Below are 17,860 nucleotides of genomic sequence, written 5' to 3'. Positions count from 1 at the left end.
AAATGGAGTGTAGCACAAAGAAAAATGCTTTGATACATTTTGCTGAAGAACTCATGGGCCATATCTCACACCATTACATTTCTCTCCACACTTTGCTTGGATGGAGCTGAATCTGCTTACATTTATTTCCATCTATATTTTCTTATATATTCATTTTGTTTACTTTTTCCAAAATATGCAAGACAAATATTTTCAAATTAGTTCCTGGTCTTTGAAAGTCACTCGGATTTCCAAATCATTTTATCTGGAACACGCTTGTCATAGTTATTAGGAACTGAATTTTATGAGTAGGTTTTACGTCGTTTGCAAACAGCAAGACTTTCCAAAAGGAAAACAACAACCAATTGTTGTTTTCCTTTTTGTATATTTTTGTACAGTTATGGTTACAGATTCTCCCAGCGTGTCAGTACGCTTGTATTTTTAGGGATTCATTTACACCAAACCTACCCTGAATCAACTCCATCAGTCAAGGCTGACTGTGGCCCAAAGAAAACTGGATGGGCCACAATTGGGCTAAAGAATGTTGCCATGTACAGTCTTTGTATGCTCTTTCCAACGTCTCGACATGTGACTACGATATATTCAAAAAGCCCAAACTGAGAAAAATACTTCAGTTAGATGGTTTATCCCCACGCTTCTGAATATTCACAAACTTTTACACTACCATGTACTAGAGATGAAGCAGGAGTTACGTACCTCGTGTCTGCTTGGTTACAAATGCAGTTTGTTTTGTTAACGCACTGGTGTAATTTGTGAGTTTTTTCAAGAGAGCTCATCACTATCTTGTGTTTGCAGATCCACTAGAGGAGCTGAATGACTCCTCTACACAGACAGCAACGAACTCAGCAGCTGAGCTTCTCAAACAAGGAGCAGGTATGACATTTTAAATTAATCTGTGCACACAGAATATTCATTTATTATCAGCAGAAGCTTGTCAGACTTGTTCTTTCTTTGTGCCGTTGTAGCGTGCAATGTGTGGTACCTGGGCTCCGTAGAGCTGGAATCTCTCACGGGCCACCAGGCGGTCCAGAAGGCGACCACAGTCACGCTCTCCATGGATCCGCCACCTCCCTCCACTGTCGTACATTTCAAAGTCTCAGCGCAGGGAATCACACTCACTGACAACCAGCGGAAGTGAGCATTTTTTGCACCTGCAGGCCAAACATACACAAACACACACCGATAAGAAATCTGATGTGTTCACACAGACTCTTTGTTTGACTCTGCAGGTTGTTCTTCAGGAGACACTACGCTGTCAACACTGTCATATTCTGCTCTCTGGACCCGCAGGGCAGGAAGTGAGTACTGGACACGGATAACAAAAATACAGCTTTGCACACACTTCAAGGCATCTGTGTAACAAAACAAAGAGAGGTTTCTCCAGGTTCAGTCTGTACTCATGAAGTAGGCGTCTGATACTTACAGGACTATGGCTGAAACATGGCTTTCAAACTGTGAAACAAAAGCTTCTTGGGTCACTGTTAACATCCCTTCATGACCCACTTTAAAGGCATTGTGTGAGAAACATAGGATGCTAACTGCTACTAAAGACAACATGAACAGAAAGTGTGCTTTGGAATAACACAACTAGTATAATTCCGCCATGGTAGCAGCATGGATATCAGTGCATATCCACATATGCATTTCCATAAACTGCATATATAAGATGGATATAACTTCCAAGTCGAAAATGTCTCTCAAAATGATTGAAGAAAAATACGATTTGTTATTTAATTCAGTAAGCCTAATAGTCCAACGTTACGGCGGATGGATGCATGGGAAGAATGTGTATTTTCCAAAACAGGAAACAAATTTTTAAGAATTCACAGAGTTTAAAGAATCAAAACAGACTCTGGCCAATGTTTACAGGAAAATGAGTACAAAAAAGTGAACAGGTTATATTACTGAAGAATGGGAGACGTTTCATGGAAAAGTGGTGAAAAACACATCCTCAGTTTGTACCTAAAATGTCCTTTTTCGCATCAATGAGACTTTCATTTCATTCATCAGGGTTACCTTATCTAAACTCAACTCACTGAACATATTGTGTCAAAAACTGACACAAGTGTCATGATTTTAATTTCTTCTGTCCCAAACAGGTGGACACGAGACAGCGGCTCCACTGCAAAGTAAGTCAGCTTTAGAAAGGGTCTTCTCGTGCATGTTGTCAGTTAATCAGAGTGTGCATTAGAAAAATCATATGAATTTCTTTTGTAAATGTACTAAAGCTGATTAAACTGTAGAGCTGGTTCTATATCAATATTAATATCGATCAATATCAGTGGTACTCATTTTTGAAAATCCAGTTGTTTTGTTTAATCTTTGAACTATTGCTAAAAATGTCAAACAAATGGAGTCTTACTGTACTTTGGTGAGGACCACAGCTCGTTTCCATCTAATCCATGTTTGGCGTTAAGTCTCTGTTCTGAGAGGTGAAAAGTTTCCCTGCTGTTGTGTAAATTTCTCTTGTGTGTCTCTCTCGTTTTCTTCCAGGATCTTTGGATTTGTTGCCAGAAAATCTCAGAGTGAGACTGAAAACGTGTGCCATCTGTTTGCTGAGCACGACCCTGAGCAGCCTGCGAGCGCCATTGTCAACTTTGTCTCGAAGGTCATGATCGGGTCGCACAAGAAGTAGCGAGAAAGAGACTTGAGCAGTGGAGTAAAGAACTTGGACTTATAGGAATCCTGCCCAAAAGGCATATAAATATGAAAAACTTTGAACCCTTACACTCCAGCGCTTTCAGCTCCTATTCCTACCTGCGGAGTACATTTGTCTTTTGCACTGCAGGATGCTAGCACCAGAGGGAGCCAAAAGTATGAAAGTCAGTTCACATTTTGGCTATTTTCTTGAAATTTTATTTTGAAACTTATTCTAAACACACTTATGACATTGATCTTGCTTGTGGCAGACAGTGAAAACTGCCCATTGTAACACACTTATTTCAAATCAAGGAATATTAGATAGTCCACACACAAACACATATTCTAAACACAATTTCAATTCTGATTTTTCTGTGTTTTACTTGTAAAAAGAGTCAAAACAGGTTTCATCATCAGCTTTTGTAAACTAATTGTTATGTTCAGTGAAACCAACAATATTTTAGCATGACAGGCAATATTTTGGTTTCCCTGTACTTAAGATGAATCATTTATGTCATGTTTATGTATTGGTTGAGATATTTATCCATTTTAAAGATGTGTCATTGTCTTTATTTTCCCAAAATATATTTGTCATATATTTTTTGTATATTAACACATATTGTACATTAGCATTAAAGGAAGTGAACTTAAGAATTTATGGAGTTTTCTTGCAAATTGTGGAAAAATACTTTGTAATGTTTTACACAGTGAGCTATTACATATACAGTTGTTCATGTGTCTTTTATTGATCCGGTTTGTGTGCAGTTATTATGCCCTAAATTTTCTCTTTGGATCTTTTGATGAATGTCGATGAATCTCTGATGTACTGTTACTGTTTCCATGTTACAAAATGTTTTTTTCCATTCAATTACTGGAGCATGTCAAAGATTAACTTTTGTTTGTTTCTGTCGCTCTGATGTAAAGCCAGAAATCGAGTGTACCGTTTCAGTCCACCGCAGCTTAACAGTTTGATCCTGAGAGCAGACACGTGTCCCTTGACAGTTTTATCTGCCCATTCAAACTCTGCCCAATCAGACATGCAGAGCTACCCGGTGTAGTGACCCCTTATGATTAAGCAAGCTGAAAGTAACTTCAGATCAACTGATCTCAGTGTCATCACATTGGCTCACTCATTTAGGTCACAGTATTTAAGCTCCTGTAGCCTGTCTACATTTATGTATCTGCAAGCCGTTTTGCAACCCACCTTCCCCTCAGATCCTTCTTTCTAGCTCCATCTGAGTTAATCACTGTCATCCCTGTGCTGGTTTCCTCATGAGAGAAGTCTTAGATCAGAGCCATACTGCAAAATTAAAATCACTGTAGGTGGAAGTGATTTAAATGGGGACTGGAAACTGGAGAAGGTGGAGTGGTAAATTGACTGATTCTTACACACTGCTTTTGTACTCATGAGCACTCAAAGCGCTTTATTTATAGAACTTGCCTCATTCACACCAGCACTTGTTTCTGTGCTTTTTCTATCTAACATTCACACTGTGATGGATGCATCAGGGAGCAGCTTGGGGTTAGTATCGTGCCCAAGGATATTTGACATGCAGACCAGAGCAGGAAGGATTTGAACCAACCTTCAAATTAGCAGATGACCTTTTCTACCTTCTGAGCTACAGCTGCCCGAGTCTGGATGAGTGTCAGAAATGTATAAAAGAATGGAAATGCCATTCTTCTTTAACTATATTGTTATTGACTAAAATTTCTTTTCTTTTTTTTTCTTTTTTAGCAAAAACTAGTTAACTGTGATTATTATTTTGAAGTTCCTTTCAAAATTAATTCCATGTCCTTCCTTTTCTGAATTTTACAATATGATAAAATCCCACAAGAGCTTCCTCTTCCTCTCATTCTTAGGAGCAATAATAATGTTCCCTCTGCTTGGTTTAATCAAGTTTTAATTTGGTTTTTAACACTTTGAGAATGATTGAGTGACTGATCAGAAACAGTTGCGCAGTAAAAAACTATTAAATAAGGTGATTTAAATGCCATTCACTATTTATTAATATTTCTACTAAGCCTCCTTATGGATGAGTTGAGCGCATAGATGAATATATTTGACCGTTGTTATAAAAAAAGGAAGAGCAATTTTTCATTGATGTATGTAACCCGAATTAGTTTAATTTACTTATTTAACTAGAAAGAGTGTGTTTGGTGTATATAATGTGAAAAACGATGTTCAGTAATTTTGGGTGAGGATTTTAAAAACCATTGTGTAGTTTGCAGCATTGTCAACAGATGGTAGCAGTCAGTCGCCATATCTTATACTGAATCCAGAACTCTCAAGTATTGCTTAATTTTCTGATGTTTCTTGGTTTCGTTTTCCTGACTGCACTCGTTTTCATATTAGAATACTGCAGACCAAACTGAGCAGGTCCACAAATGCGCGAGGAACCACCCTCTTGAAAACCAGCCGATGCCAGTGTGTGTCCAAGCTTGTGTCTCAAGAGGATGAGGAGTATCTTTGGGACACTTGTCATAAAAGGGTGCTTTACATGCCTGTTAGGTCTCAGGGGGCCTCATAGATTGACTGATGTCTGTCTGTGTCTGTGTGTCGCGCCTTGCTTTAGGAGGCCAGATCATCAGATACCAGCTCTGAATCGGGCTCTATTCAAGTTCTTGCTCAGTGGGGAGTGCTGAGGAACTGGAAGTGGGACACGCTGCCGTCCTGCAGTCCTGCCTGGCTTGGAGGGACAGCATGGAGGGTGGGGGTGGGGGGTTGGGGTAGTTATGGTGTGTGTGTGTGTTGGGGTGGGGGTAGTTGCTGGTGGTGGATGACCTCACCATTACGGGAAACTTTCCCACAGCCTGAACACAAAGAAGGCCGTCAAAAGGTAAAAAGGATGAGAAAGAATAGAAATTTAACACAGTGTGTAAAAAAGGAGGCTGTGTCGAAGGGGGACTCGTGTTCCCTTTTCAGCAATTCAGAGATTTGGAGGCTTGATAGAGGCTCTGCTTTCACTCTGACAGGCCTGACATAGACTCTGCTCACAGCAGCGACCCTCAACCCGGCTCTCATTCCCTCTTTGCTGAGTCACCTGCCGCCATTTTGTTTCCCAGCTGGACATCTTCTTGCACTTCCTGTTGCACTTCCTGTCAGACAGCCCGCCGGCACCTGGTCGCACGGTGGTTTTCACAGTAGCCACCACCGCCGCCGCCGCCGCTACTGGACGACACCACATTCCTGGCATTGCTCGCCCCGAATGGTGTTTGGAAATCCAAAGACCAGCTTCCGTTGGGGAATGCCACCCTCACAGAGTCCCTCTCAGCCTCTGATCCCCAGCCTCGTCTCACTTTATTTGAGTTAGCTATTTAAAGCCCATGCTAAGTGTGCTGCTGGCTGCACAGGGAAGCAAACACACGCTCCATCTCGCACGGTAAAACCACACCACAAATAATCCCTCTCCTATTTTTATTTTGAGCAGGGCTGAAGGGATATAGCCTGCAGGGATGACTGGAAAGATGGGCTGATTTTGTTTATGTGTCATTTCATGATCATCCCTGGCTGATTAGACGGTATATAATAACAGCTAATTACAGGGGGAAAAAGTCAAGTAACCAACATGACTAAATATTTAAATATTGACTTTTTTTATTTTTGTTTTTTATCTGACAGCTATGGTAACATGTTGAATAGAGATATTGTATAAGGAACACATTCAACTTAGAAATGTACAACATTGGCTTACTAAATTTTCTGATAATTCAAATGTAGAATTATATTTAGAAACTTGTCTTTAATCAGTTTGAGGAATCAAGCATTAGGCATTTTTAGTGTCCAGGTTTTACTAACAGTTCCTGCAACTGAGGACAAACAACCCGGCTGTAAATGTAAAACATTGCTAGCACTGACTCTCAACTGTCTGAGGCATCCCCACACTGTGTAGATGTAGAGAGTAAATGATGAAGCAGAAATTAAAACTAGTATCTTTTATAGGATGTTAGGATCCTTATACTGGTAACATGAGCACAAAGCATTCCTTATTCAGGTTTTTGGCAGCGTAAGTGGTACAGTGAGCTGAAGACCACCAGAAGAAGCTTGCTGTAAGGTTACTGGCGTCTTGCATGCATATAAGGAAGACAGTCTTGTTGTAATGTTTTAGTGTGTATCTTAAAACAACATCCACAGTCAGTGTGAAACCCAGTAACCTTGACCTATGATTTGCCACTTAAGCACTTTTTAAACATGACCTTCAGTATTTCACTATTTTTTTGCAGTATTTTCCACTGTTGTCTTTTCTCACTCCACAGCTGATGACTTCTTACTATGGGAAATACTCCATAAGGATTCAACAGTTCAGCTGCCTGGAGCTGCATGAGGCTGCACATTCGGTAGCAGTAAATTCAGGAGGCAACCTGGCATCGCTCTGACTTTTTACATGTAAGTTAGCAGGTTAAAGGAAGGCTGAAACAATTGTGTCTCACATTTTTTTACACCTCTAAACTACTAGAGACGTTACGGTCTGAAGCACATACTGGAAATGTCAAACCAGGTCATTGGAACTGCATATTGTTTATTCAGTGGCTTACTGGCAATGCACCCTTTGCATTCCCATTTGATGAACACAGAACATGAATGCATCATAGATTTATGACTCTGAGACATCCAGGCGGCAGTATTTTGTGTGTGTGTGGCACACTTTCACAGATTTCACACAACCATGTCTCATGAGCTACACACACACACACACACACACACACACACACACACACACACACACACACACACACACACACACACACACACACAAAGTGATACATCCACTTGCACAACAATCAAGGTTTGTGGCCTACGTGAGCTCCGGCACATGCTGAGAAAACAGGGCCTTTATGGCTGTCCTCCTCATTGCATTGTCTCCAGTATAACTGATTGAAACACTGTTTCACACACATACACAGGCACGCAAGCACACACAAAAGGTTTGGTACTTGGGTATCAGCGTCAGTCTTAATGAACCTGTCTCCAGGGGGCGGGGCTAGGGTAATGTCCCACACAAAGAGCTCCCGCTGGGCTGCTGAGCCAACCAGAGGCCAACAGATTAACTTGCATTACATCAGCATCTCCACAATACGCCTAATGAGGGAGGGATTATGTCCATATGCCTGACTGTGTAAATGTGTGTGTCGGCTCTCCTGGCACTATTGCATCACTAATTAAATGCGATGACTCACTTTTGCTGATTCAGTGTCCATTCAGCTGTGCAAATTTAAGAAGCACACACAGATGTATATTTTAACATATAGACTGTGTGCCCCTGAAGCTCTGCTGTGCTGGAGTCTGCATACGATAATATACAAAATATACGAAAATCACTTTGGGCTCTTGGCGAGCGTAGCGTTAGCATGCTGTCTTTGCTTGGCGCTTGCAAAGAGCTGAAGTTGTGTTAGCAGCATCATGCAGTTGTTTCTGTCCTTGATGCAGTTTTCACTTTACCGTCAGGCCCTTGTACTTTTGTGTATTAAAATTAAAATATTTTTCATATCTGCACTGAAGATTCTGCCACTAATTTCCTCCTCCAGCAGAAGAACTGAAATCAGCTGATTGTAGCACACAGGATCGATAGCCAAGCAGATTAACAATTCTAAGGAATGTGACTACGATTGCCATGCCTATTTGTTACTGTACTTAAAAAGAGGTATATGTTCTATACTTTAGGCATTTATTTTTCTGGCAACTTTTAACTTGTATTCCTTAAATTTTAACACAATCATCTGTGCTTGCTATTGCTTACACTTTCATAACAAACTTGTTATTTTAGGTTTGCATATAAGGGAAGTTTTTGTTTCATGTCACTGCATGCCTTCCAGCCCTCAAACTGAATTCAGCTAAAAGAAGGGACAATAACAAAGACAATCCTGTTGATGTAGCCATCATTGGTACTTATCGCACATACCAAGATGATGTGCTGTACTATACTCTGGGGTTAAAGTGTGCCGGAATGATCTGGAATGTTATTTTTGGTGCAGGTGTCCAGAACTTTTATTGTGGTAATTTAGTAGCTACTTAGCATTGGAGAAGACGAGCGAGCATAAAGGGAAGAACCTTTCTTTTTAAATGACAGGTCATTTTAAATGCAATATTTCTAACAGCTCAAAACATATCAGCAAACACACAAACTGTTTCTGTGTAGTTTGTTGCAAAGTGTATCTATTAGCTAAAGATGCAGCTTCTATGTTTCCCAGGGAGACAAGAATGTGAGATAACTTAGACATCGAGAACTATGTAACAAAGACAGGACAGGAGAAGAAGAAGAACTAAAAAAAAAGATAGTTATTTTTAAAGGTAAGGATCCCTTAGTGATATTTGATAAACTGAAAAATTAAAGCTTGTGATGAAGTCTGCTGTAGAGGACTATGGTGGCCTGCTGCAGAGTGAATGTTGTGTTCAAAATGAACGGCAGGAGACATCTATTTAAATTTAAGTTAATAAAGCAGATGAGATTCACTCGCTAAATTCCACCTGGATGAGAGCCATGATAACATCAGCTCATGTCCTCCTCAGCCTTCTGTCACCACTTCATACATACTACCTGCTCAACATGAGCTGATGTTGAAATACCTCTTATCATAATTTTGGAGTTTGGAGTTTTTTCCAAACAACAAACAAACAAACAAAATAAAACAAATATTTCATAGATACTTGAATAGATTATGTTTAAGTATGTTTTCACTACTTCCACACAAATGAAAAAAGGATGTGTTTGGTGACAAGCACCAGGTTCTGTTTGCAGATTTCATTTGTTTATCTAGCATATTTCATTACACATTAAATGTGCATTAAACATAATCTGCCCATCATTACAAGATATTAAGAAATCTATGTAGCTCTATAAGAGAATAAAAAAAATAATAAAACGAAACTTTACAAAGAAATCTAATGCAAGTATAAATGCAAATATACATACAACACAAACACACACATTTATTACCAGGAGATTAAAAAGATTCTGAGTCTGTTTTTGAATGTAGTCAGTTTGTGCTCAGTGCTTAGTGAGAGCATTACAAAGTAATCTAAGTATTTATAAAAAAAAATATATATATATATATATAATTCTCTGTTGAACTGGGAGTCAGTGAAGTGACTTCAATTCTGGGGGTATTATGTTCAAATGTCTGTGTACATGTCCGGACTCTGGCAGCATTCTGAGCAAGCTGAAGTCGTCCTGATGACAATTCGGATAATGTGGCAAATAAAAAGTTGCAGTAGTCTAACCTGCTTAAGTGATAGAAGGAAATCCTGGTAATCTTATTAATATGATTATCAAAACTGATATTTATAATTATTGATAATTATTATTATTGCAGGGCATTTACATTATAGGGCAGCACGGTGGCACGGTGGTTAGCACTGTTGCCGCACAGCAAGAAGGTCCTCAGTTCAATTCCAACATCAGGCCGGGGTCTTTCTGTGTGGAGTTTGCATGTTCTCCCCGTGTTTGCGTGGGTTCTCTCTGGGTACTCCGGCTTCCTCCCACCGTCCAAAGACATGCAGCTTGTGGGGATAGGTTAATTGATTAATCCAAATTGTCACTGTGAGTGAATGTGAGTGTGAATGGTTGTCTGTCCCTGTGTGTTAGCCCTGCGACAGACTGGCGACCTGTCCAGGGTGTACCCTGCCTCTCGCCCTATGACAGCTGGGATAGGCTCCAGCGCCCCCCGCGACCCTGAAAAGGATAAGCGGAAGCGAATGGATGGATGGATGGATTTACATTATATTATAAAGTGCATGGAAAAAACTGTTACTAGTATTTGGCAGTATATAAATACATTTGAACTGAACTGAGATCATTGACTAAAATGATGCCAAGGTGCCTGACCTGCTCGCTGTGTTTTAGAGAAATAGATGATGATAAATTATAAATATGGACACATTTTCTATCTCTGACTTTCTGAACCTGGACCAGTATTTATGTCTTGTCTTTGTTCAGTTCTAGAAAGACATCCAGCTGTTAATGTCAAGCAGTGGAGCTCATTAGTTTGTACACCATCAGAGAAAAATATGTACAGCTATGTATCATCTGCATAGGAATGGGAGGACATTATTATCTTTATTATAGTACCAAGCAAGAGTGTGTAGAGGTTAAAAAGAGCAGAGCTGAGGAGAAACGACCCTTCGGGAACCCCTGATTAAATTTGTATTTCTGCAGATGCAAAGTACTAATTAAAACATAACAAATTCTGCACTTAAGGCATGATGAGAACTAATCAAGAACCTGACTTAGTTCCCTGACAGACTGTTTTTGTTGGCCTGCCTATGCAATTACAGGCTAAGTCTATCCTTAACCTTGGACAGACATGTGAAATTACAGATTACAGAAACTTGGTGGCAACTTTTCTGATCATCTGTGTTTCTTGTTTTGTCACTATTTTTTGTGAGTAAATTGCTATGCTAACTGTTAGAAATTGTGGACAACATTTCAAAAATACGATGGTAAAGTGCAAATTGCATACAGGACAGAACCGTTATTGTTAAAACAAATTTGTAAGCGTCTGCACAAATAGTATGCAAATACAAAGCTAGCAAAGAACCCACAATGATGTATGCAGACGCTAGCTCAGCAGCCAGAGCCTGACTTTACTGATCTTATCTGACCCTGTACATGTTTCTATGGTGGAATCAATGTGGCGATTTCACTGAAGGGATTTGTGTGGGACTGAATCCTATGATTTATATTGTTATCTGTAATTATGAGACAATGTGTTTCAGGACATTTTATGTAATAATGAGAAAGAAATGTAATGAGTAGTGTAACAAATTACTTTATCTAACAGTAATTAATGTGCAGCATTACTTTTAAGAAGCATAACCAGTAATTTGTAATACATTACTTTTTTTGAGTCATGATCCCTACACTACTGGCACTATAGCAGCCATATGTGACACAGGAAAAGTATGGAAAGATAAACATGTGTGTAGTCTGATACTTGCATTAGGTTGGAGTGTTTCCTAAAATCACTCTTTAAATTAAAACACCCACACTTGCATCCACACCTGTGGTCAATTTAGAATCACCACTTCACCTACTGTAACAAGCCTGTCTTTGGACATTGAAACACCTAAGGAAACCCACAGAAAAGCACAGTTTGACAAGAAGATTTGAACCCAGAACCTTCTTGCTGTGACACTAACTATTGCTTCACAACTGTAATTTTAAATTAAAATAACAAACAAACAAACTGTTTTCAAATTAGGCTTCGCAGGACTGTGAGTAATTACAACGGTTGTTTAAAATGAGTCAAGCCAGATCTTCAGCTGATGTTATTCTCGTCATTTCACTTTGTTAACCTCTGTAAGCCATCCAGTGTTACAGGAAGATGAGTCACCAAAACACTACAAATAATCAAATACTGAGAATTACCAAATGTACTCCTGAAATGGCTAATTTGTGTCAGAAAGTCTTATCAGAGGCTTCTGGATTAGAGCTCATCTAACCTACCTGGAACAGCTAATCATGTCAGAAAGAACTGATGAAATCTCTTTTCTCTTTACTGAACTTGAGCCTTCAGCTTGAGCCCAGCCAGTGTCAGCTGTCAGACGTTTTGTCCCCCAGTGCTATTTGGCCCTCCTCCTTCAGACTCTGCTATGATGTAATGCTGCAGTGGGGGCTTTTAGAGGTGGAAGGCACATGGGCTGTGTAACAATGATGCCTGAACCCTTGACCTCCTTGTCGTGACCCTCTAACACTGAATCAGCTGGTAGGTGGAGCTTCTTCTCAGCAGACCATCCCTAATATGGCAACTAGCCTGCTGTTAGCATTAGCATGCGCTTGACCTCAAGGCCAGAAGGTTGAGGGAAGACCCTCAGCCAACACTTCCTTTCCTGAGTCCTCACATGACTGCATACAGTCAGCTGCATTTCCACATAAAACAGGAAACAAAACAGAAAAACAGGTAACTTGATGCACATTCACTCATGTGAACTCACACATTTAGTCAGCCACAAATTCAGGAACACATGCACACATAGGCAATCCCACCCAGGTAGAGTTACCTTTAACATAAACATCTACACCCAAAGAAAACAACACTTCCTCTCAGGGACACATTCCTGTATCCTGAGCTGTGCCACTGATAAGCGTCCTGTGTGAAGCAGATCATGGGCTGAGTTTGGGCTAATTCAGCACCTGGGAAACCGTTCGCTCTGGTCCTCCACCCCTGTCTAAGTCCTTCTTTGGGAACAATCCCAGCCTTGTGCAACTCCCAACAACGTCAGTGACACTCTACACTGCACCATTGCCACTAATTGTTAGCTCACAATGCTTCCTGGTATTGTATTCAACAATGCCCACTCTGAATAGAGAGTCTAACCTACTTGTATTGTTGCTAATTAGTTTCTTGAGAGGAGTAGAAAATGGGGAGAGAAAGGCAGCGAGAAGATGTTGGTAATGGACTGCAGTTTCATTGGAGTTGCCAGTAAATAGAGTTGACAAAAGGCTTTGTGGGGTCGAGGGGCGAGGGTCGGAGGTGAAAAAGAAGAGGCGCACCTGCGCTCTCCACGGGTCGACAATGAGCTTATTCAGCTGTTCTGCCCAGCAGGACGATGGAGGGCAGAGGTATTGGCTGAGCACCGAACAGACTACTAAACAAACACAGGGTTAAAAGACAGAAAGAGTGATAAGAGGAGTGAAAAGACTGTCCTCTTACCTCGTAAAGTAAGGTAACTATGAATAAATGGGCTTAATTTCAAAACAATATCCTGATGCCTTTTTAAAGACAATGGAACAGAGAAGAGGCAGGTAGATGACAAGCAAAGGAAGTTGAAAAAGAGCACAAACTATAACTAACGTCATGCAGGTGTATGTCTGCCAGTCAATCAAGTTGCAGTTTACATCTAGTCTGTCGAGGCTCCTATAAAACATCCTTCACACACAAGTTCAGAAGGGCAGGTCTCTGCAGTCACGACAAAGTCAAGGGGAGCATGAAAGGTAACTGAAAACAGTTCATTCTAAGTTTTTTGAGTTACATTATTGAATAATGATCAGATCATGATGTTATTATGAAACTGACCCTTGACCTTTTTGACAGAAAAAAATATCACCATTTCATTCTTCATGTTTGTTGAAATTTATGATAAATTTTGTGAATTTACTCATGAATTCTTGAGCAAATGCTAAAAATGTGAGTAAAGTGGTCACATACTTCACCCTTTAACCTTTTACGATCAAATTCAGATTCAGAGCAGTTCATCCTGGACGATTGTGTTATTGAAAATGAGATCGAAGAAAATCTGCAAATGTAATGCTTATAGAAACTACAAAGAAAAAGCACAGAGGACAAAAACTGAGGAACTCAAAGAAGAATGACAAAGTCAAAATGAGGGGAAAGAATTAAAACAAGGAAAAAAGACACAAAGAAGAAAAGGGCGGGATATGAAGTCAGCGGTGTTGAGTGTTTTTAAAAAAACCTGTTACTTTACAGCAGGGCGATGTCGTCTGCGAAGTCCAAGTCGGTGAGATTATGCGCTTTATGTCAGGGGACACCGATGCCATCTTGGTCAATTGATTGTCGCATGATGAAGTCAATTACCAACAGGAATAGGAAAGGGGATAGCACGCATCCCTGTTGAACACCAGTATTGAGCTCGAAGAAATCCGTGCAGCCGCCATCCATACGGACGCAGCAGCGGGAGTTGGAGTAGAGACCACAAAAGACGTCTACAAAGTGCAGGGGGACTCCATAGTGACGTAGGATAGCCCACAGAGTTGGCCAGTGGATGCTGTCAAAAGCCTTCTTGAAGTCAATGAAATTAATAGAAATTTTCCTTTGGTATTCCAATGTTTGTTCAATGATCATGCGGAGGGTGAGGATTTGCTCAACGCATGACTGGCCACTCCAAAAGCCAACCTGCTCTTCTCGCAATCATTCGTCCACTGCGTGTCGTAGCTGATTCAAAAGAACGAGGCTAAGCACTTTTCCAGGTACCGACAGCAGCGTAATGCCCCGCCAATTGTTACAGTCTCACAAATCGCCTGTCTTTGGAAGTTTGATAATGATGCCTTTTGTCCAATCATCGGGTACACGCGATGTTAAACAACATGTGTTTAGGAGTCTTGTAAGGGCGGCTTCCAACTGGGCTTCAGCATTTCAGGGAGGGTCTCATCCAGGCCAGCTGCCTTTCCACTCCTGAGGAGTCGGATCGCTGTTTTTACTTCGGCAATGCTGATTTGTCTGATATCGACAGGGAGAAGGTCAATGGAGGGTGCCAGGTCTTCGGCCTCGAACAGGTGGAGTGGCTCGGGTTGGTTCAGAGTATTCGGCCCAGCGTTGGTCTTGCTCAGCTGTAGTAAGGAGGACTCATCCATTTTTGTCTTGAATTGGGACGCTGCGGCCACCATGAGCCCCTGTTAGATCTCGTACAATGCGATATAAGGTTTGGGCATTGTTCCAATCGGCTGCTTCTTGGTCTTCCATGCCTTTAGTTTTCATCCACTTGTCATGCCGGCAGCTGCGTTTGACCTGTGCCAGCCATGGCCCTCTCACACTGCAGGAGTATGCGGATTGGAGGCCACCTGGTCCTGAAGCGACTTTGCCAAAAGACCCCGATCGATAAGGTCCCACCTTGTTGGCGACCAATCTTCGATTCTGTGGCACCGACAACAGCCTCCTTTAGCTCATCCCAGAGGGTAGCTGAATTTTTGTTGTTTCCTTCCTTTCCTTCCTTGGTGAGGAGCTGGAAGTGGTTTCTCAATTCGAGTTGAAATTCCGCTGCCATATTTGCTCTTCTGTTGGAGTATATACTTGAAGAACTGTGACTTTCACATGCCCAGCTTGGAAACGAGCCAAGATTAGGCGGTCTGAGATGGTCTTCCAGCCCAGCAACAACGTTGTTGCACATCACTAGAGAACAAAGCCCACAAAGCGCACATGGTCTCGGGGGATGGCCAGGGTAGAGCACCATCTTTCCATTGCTTACCATCTTCTCACTTCATGTCCACCGCATTTCAGAGATGCCCAAGATGTCCATCTGGTTTGAGTCAAATTCATGTAGAAGCTGGCCCACTTTACCCGTACAGAGTCCGTACATTCCATATTCCATAATGAGTAGTTTCTTTTGGATCGAGAATTGATCGACACATTAGGCAATGGACGACCCGAGAGCTTTTCTCCACCGCTGTTATCAAGGGTTGCCGATCATCTTCGCCCTGGTTCAGTTGATACTGAGATTCGTTTGCTGATTCTGTAGCAGTCGGGGTTTTACAGGGTGGGGTTGCTAGCCCCACGCCCAACCCTCTTCCTTTCTCATCCAGGCTTGGGACTGGCAACTGCGGAGTTACAGAAGGACACAACAAAAAATATTAATTCAACAAATGTAAGATTCAGTGCACTTATTCTTATTCTTATTGCTTTATTAATAAAACAATTTTAAATTAAAAACTGATTTAATTGACATTGCGTTATGTATTTTGTACAAAAATTGTAATTTGTTTTTCACTGTAAACCAAGGCTACGTCCACACGTACCCGGGTATTTTTGAAAACGCAGATTTCTCTATGCGTTTGCACCTTTCATCCACATGTAAACTGCGTTTTCGGTCACTGAAAATGGAGATTTCTAAAAACGCCTGCCAGGGTGGATATTTTCGAAAACTCCATTTTTGCATTTACGTGTGGACAAGAAAAACGGAGAAAACGGAGAAAATGAAGCGTCAAAGATGTGCGCCTTTTTTTGACGTCACACTGCGCCACGTTATTGTTTCGGTGAAATGAATTTCTACAATACTGTTACTGTTAATTGTACTCTCTGCAGTTTTTAAATGCTTACATATACACACACAGTTACTGTCCCTCCACACATACGACTCGGTTCTGCTTTTATGCCCCATCTTTGTTTACTATTTCCCACCGAGGCTTCTAGACTTCTGATTGGCCAACATTTCTACACGGTTAGGAATATATCGCCACCTATTGCTTTGGCATGTTCCTAGCAGCATTTTCCTTCATTTCTGCGTTTACGTGCGGACGGGATTATTTTTTAAAACGAAAACGGAAAATCTCCGTTTTCAAAAATACCCGTGTACGTGTGGACGTAGCCCAATTTTTTCTTTTATTTTCCTCCTTCAATAAACCTCACACAGCTAACTTGTAATTAAAATGTGTATAAGTAGCTGTAAGTAATTTTTCCTTTATGTATCAACCCAAGTACTAATCACTCTGCAGCTTGAGCACTGACCCATCAGCAGTGTATGCTCAGACCCTGTGCACCAGCAAAGACTCTTCTTCTTTAAGCTCAGGAAATATATATATCACCTTTCAAGTCATGTGATTTCTATCCACGTCAAGTCATGTGTCCTAAAAGCCTTTTGTTTTTTTATTCTGAAGTCATCTTACTTCTGGCAGATTTACAGTGTTTTTGCTAGTGGCACAAAAGTAAGCTGATAAACCTCGCCACACCCCTGCACAGTTCTGCACCATCCAGATAGTCCCTTATAAGGACACAGAGCTTTAAAGCCAATGTTTCACTGCATTTAAGAAGGTGCCTTTGTTGCAAGGAAGTATTAGTGAGCTTATTTGGTGTTTTTACTTAAAGTTAGAAACTCAGCAGACTAAAAACAGAGCAATAGGTATCGTGTAGCCATTCCGTGTTGGCTCTTGTTAATGTCTTTTCTTTTCCACCAGATGACTCTGCCTCCTATTTTCTCAGTTGTTTGCTTAGTCCATTTTTGGTATCTTTTATTATCCCATGGCCTACTTTTTCATACATATCTCACTCCAAGGAATCTACACTAGCTTATATAAATAATATAACTCTTAACTACCTTTTATCCTTCAAATTCAAACACACAGAAACACACACACACACACACACACACACACACACACACACACACACACACACACACACACACACACACATGTTTAAACATGTATTCAAAGGGGGGAAACACATACTGAGGCCCACTGCTGTGTGTGTTATATATTGTCACAAAGTCCCAAGGCCATGTTTTTGTTGCCGTTGTAAATGTAACTGAGTAAATTCAGGCGCTGCTGACGGGGGAGTCATGGCACTGGAGACCTCTGCAGAATGTAAAGCCTTCAGTTTTGCATGGTTACACTTACTGAGAAGATTATGTGTTACAGGGTGTGTGATATATCTGTATCTCTGTGTCTGTAAGATGAGCAGTGTGCATACATGTACATTATGCTGTGTAAATTACATAACTTTCACATTGTGGAAAAGGAAAGATATTGCAAGCATACCTCATAAGCGTTATTTTAGT

General features: G+C 40.8%; 1 protein-coding gene and 1 long non-coding RNA gene across 6 annotated transcripts in view; one reads left to right on the top strand and one right to left on the bottom strand.

Moving 5' to 3' along the window:
• The window catches only part of tns3.2 (tensin 3, tandem duplicate 2), a 58,559-nt gene extending 55,265 nt beyond the window's left edge, over positions 1-3,294 (top strand). For all 4 annotated transcript variants that reach the window (XM_004571740.3, XM_004571739.3, XM_076875440.1 and 1 more), the window contains 5 exons: positions 796-873; positions 966-1,134; positions 1,230-1,298; positions 2,100-2,129; positions 2,494-3,294. In XM_004571740.3, the coding sequence (XP_004571797.1) occupies positions 796-873; positions 966-1,134; positions 1,230-1,298; positions 2,100-2,129; positions 2,494-2,635 (488 nt within the window). In that variant the 3' untranslated portion in view covers positions 2,636-3,294. The remainder of the gene's footprint in view (positions 1-795; positions 874-965; positions 1,135-1,229; positions 1,299-2,099; positions 2,130-2,493) is intronic.
• Positions 1,062-17,860, bottom strand: part of LOC143413108 (uncharacterized) — a 61,627-nt gene continuing 44,828 nt past the window's right edge. The window contains exons 3-4 of one of the 2 annotated variants that reach the window (XR_013093688.1): positions 14,060-15,905; positions 1,062-1,151 (exon numbers count right to left, since the gene is read on the bottom strand). This is a non-coding gene — a long non-coding RNA (uncharacterized LOC143413108). Of the gene's footprint in view, positions 1,152-14,047; positions 15,906-17,860 lie in introns of both variants that reach the window. The other variant, XR_013093687.1, reaches the window with a different exon arrangement.

Source organism: Maylandia zebra, linkage group LG17 (assembly GCF_041146795.1).
Source record: "Maylandia zebra isolate NMK-2024a linkage group LG17, Mzebra_GT3a, whole genome shotgun sequence".
Taxonomy (NCBI): Eukaryota; Metazoa; Chordata; class Actinopteri; order Cichliformes; family Cichlidae; genus Maylandia; species Maylandia zebra.
Note: the sequence above shows the minus strand (reverse complement) of the source record. Positions and strands in the feature narration are given on the sequence as shown.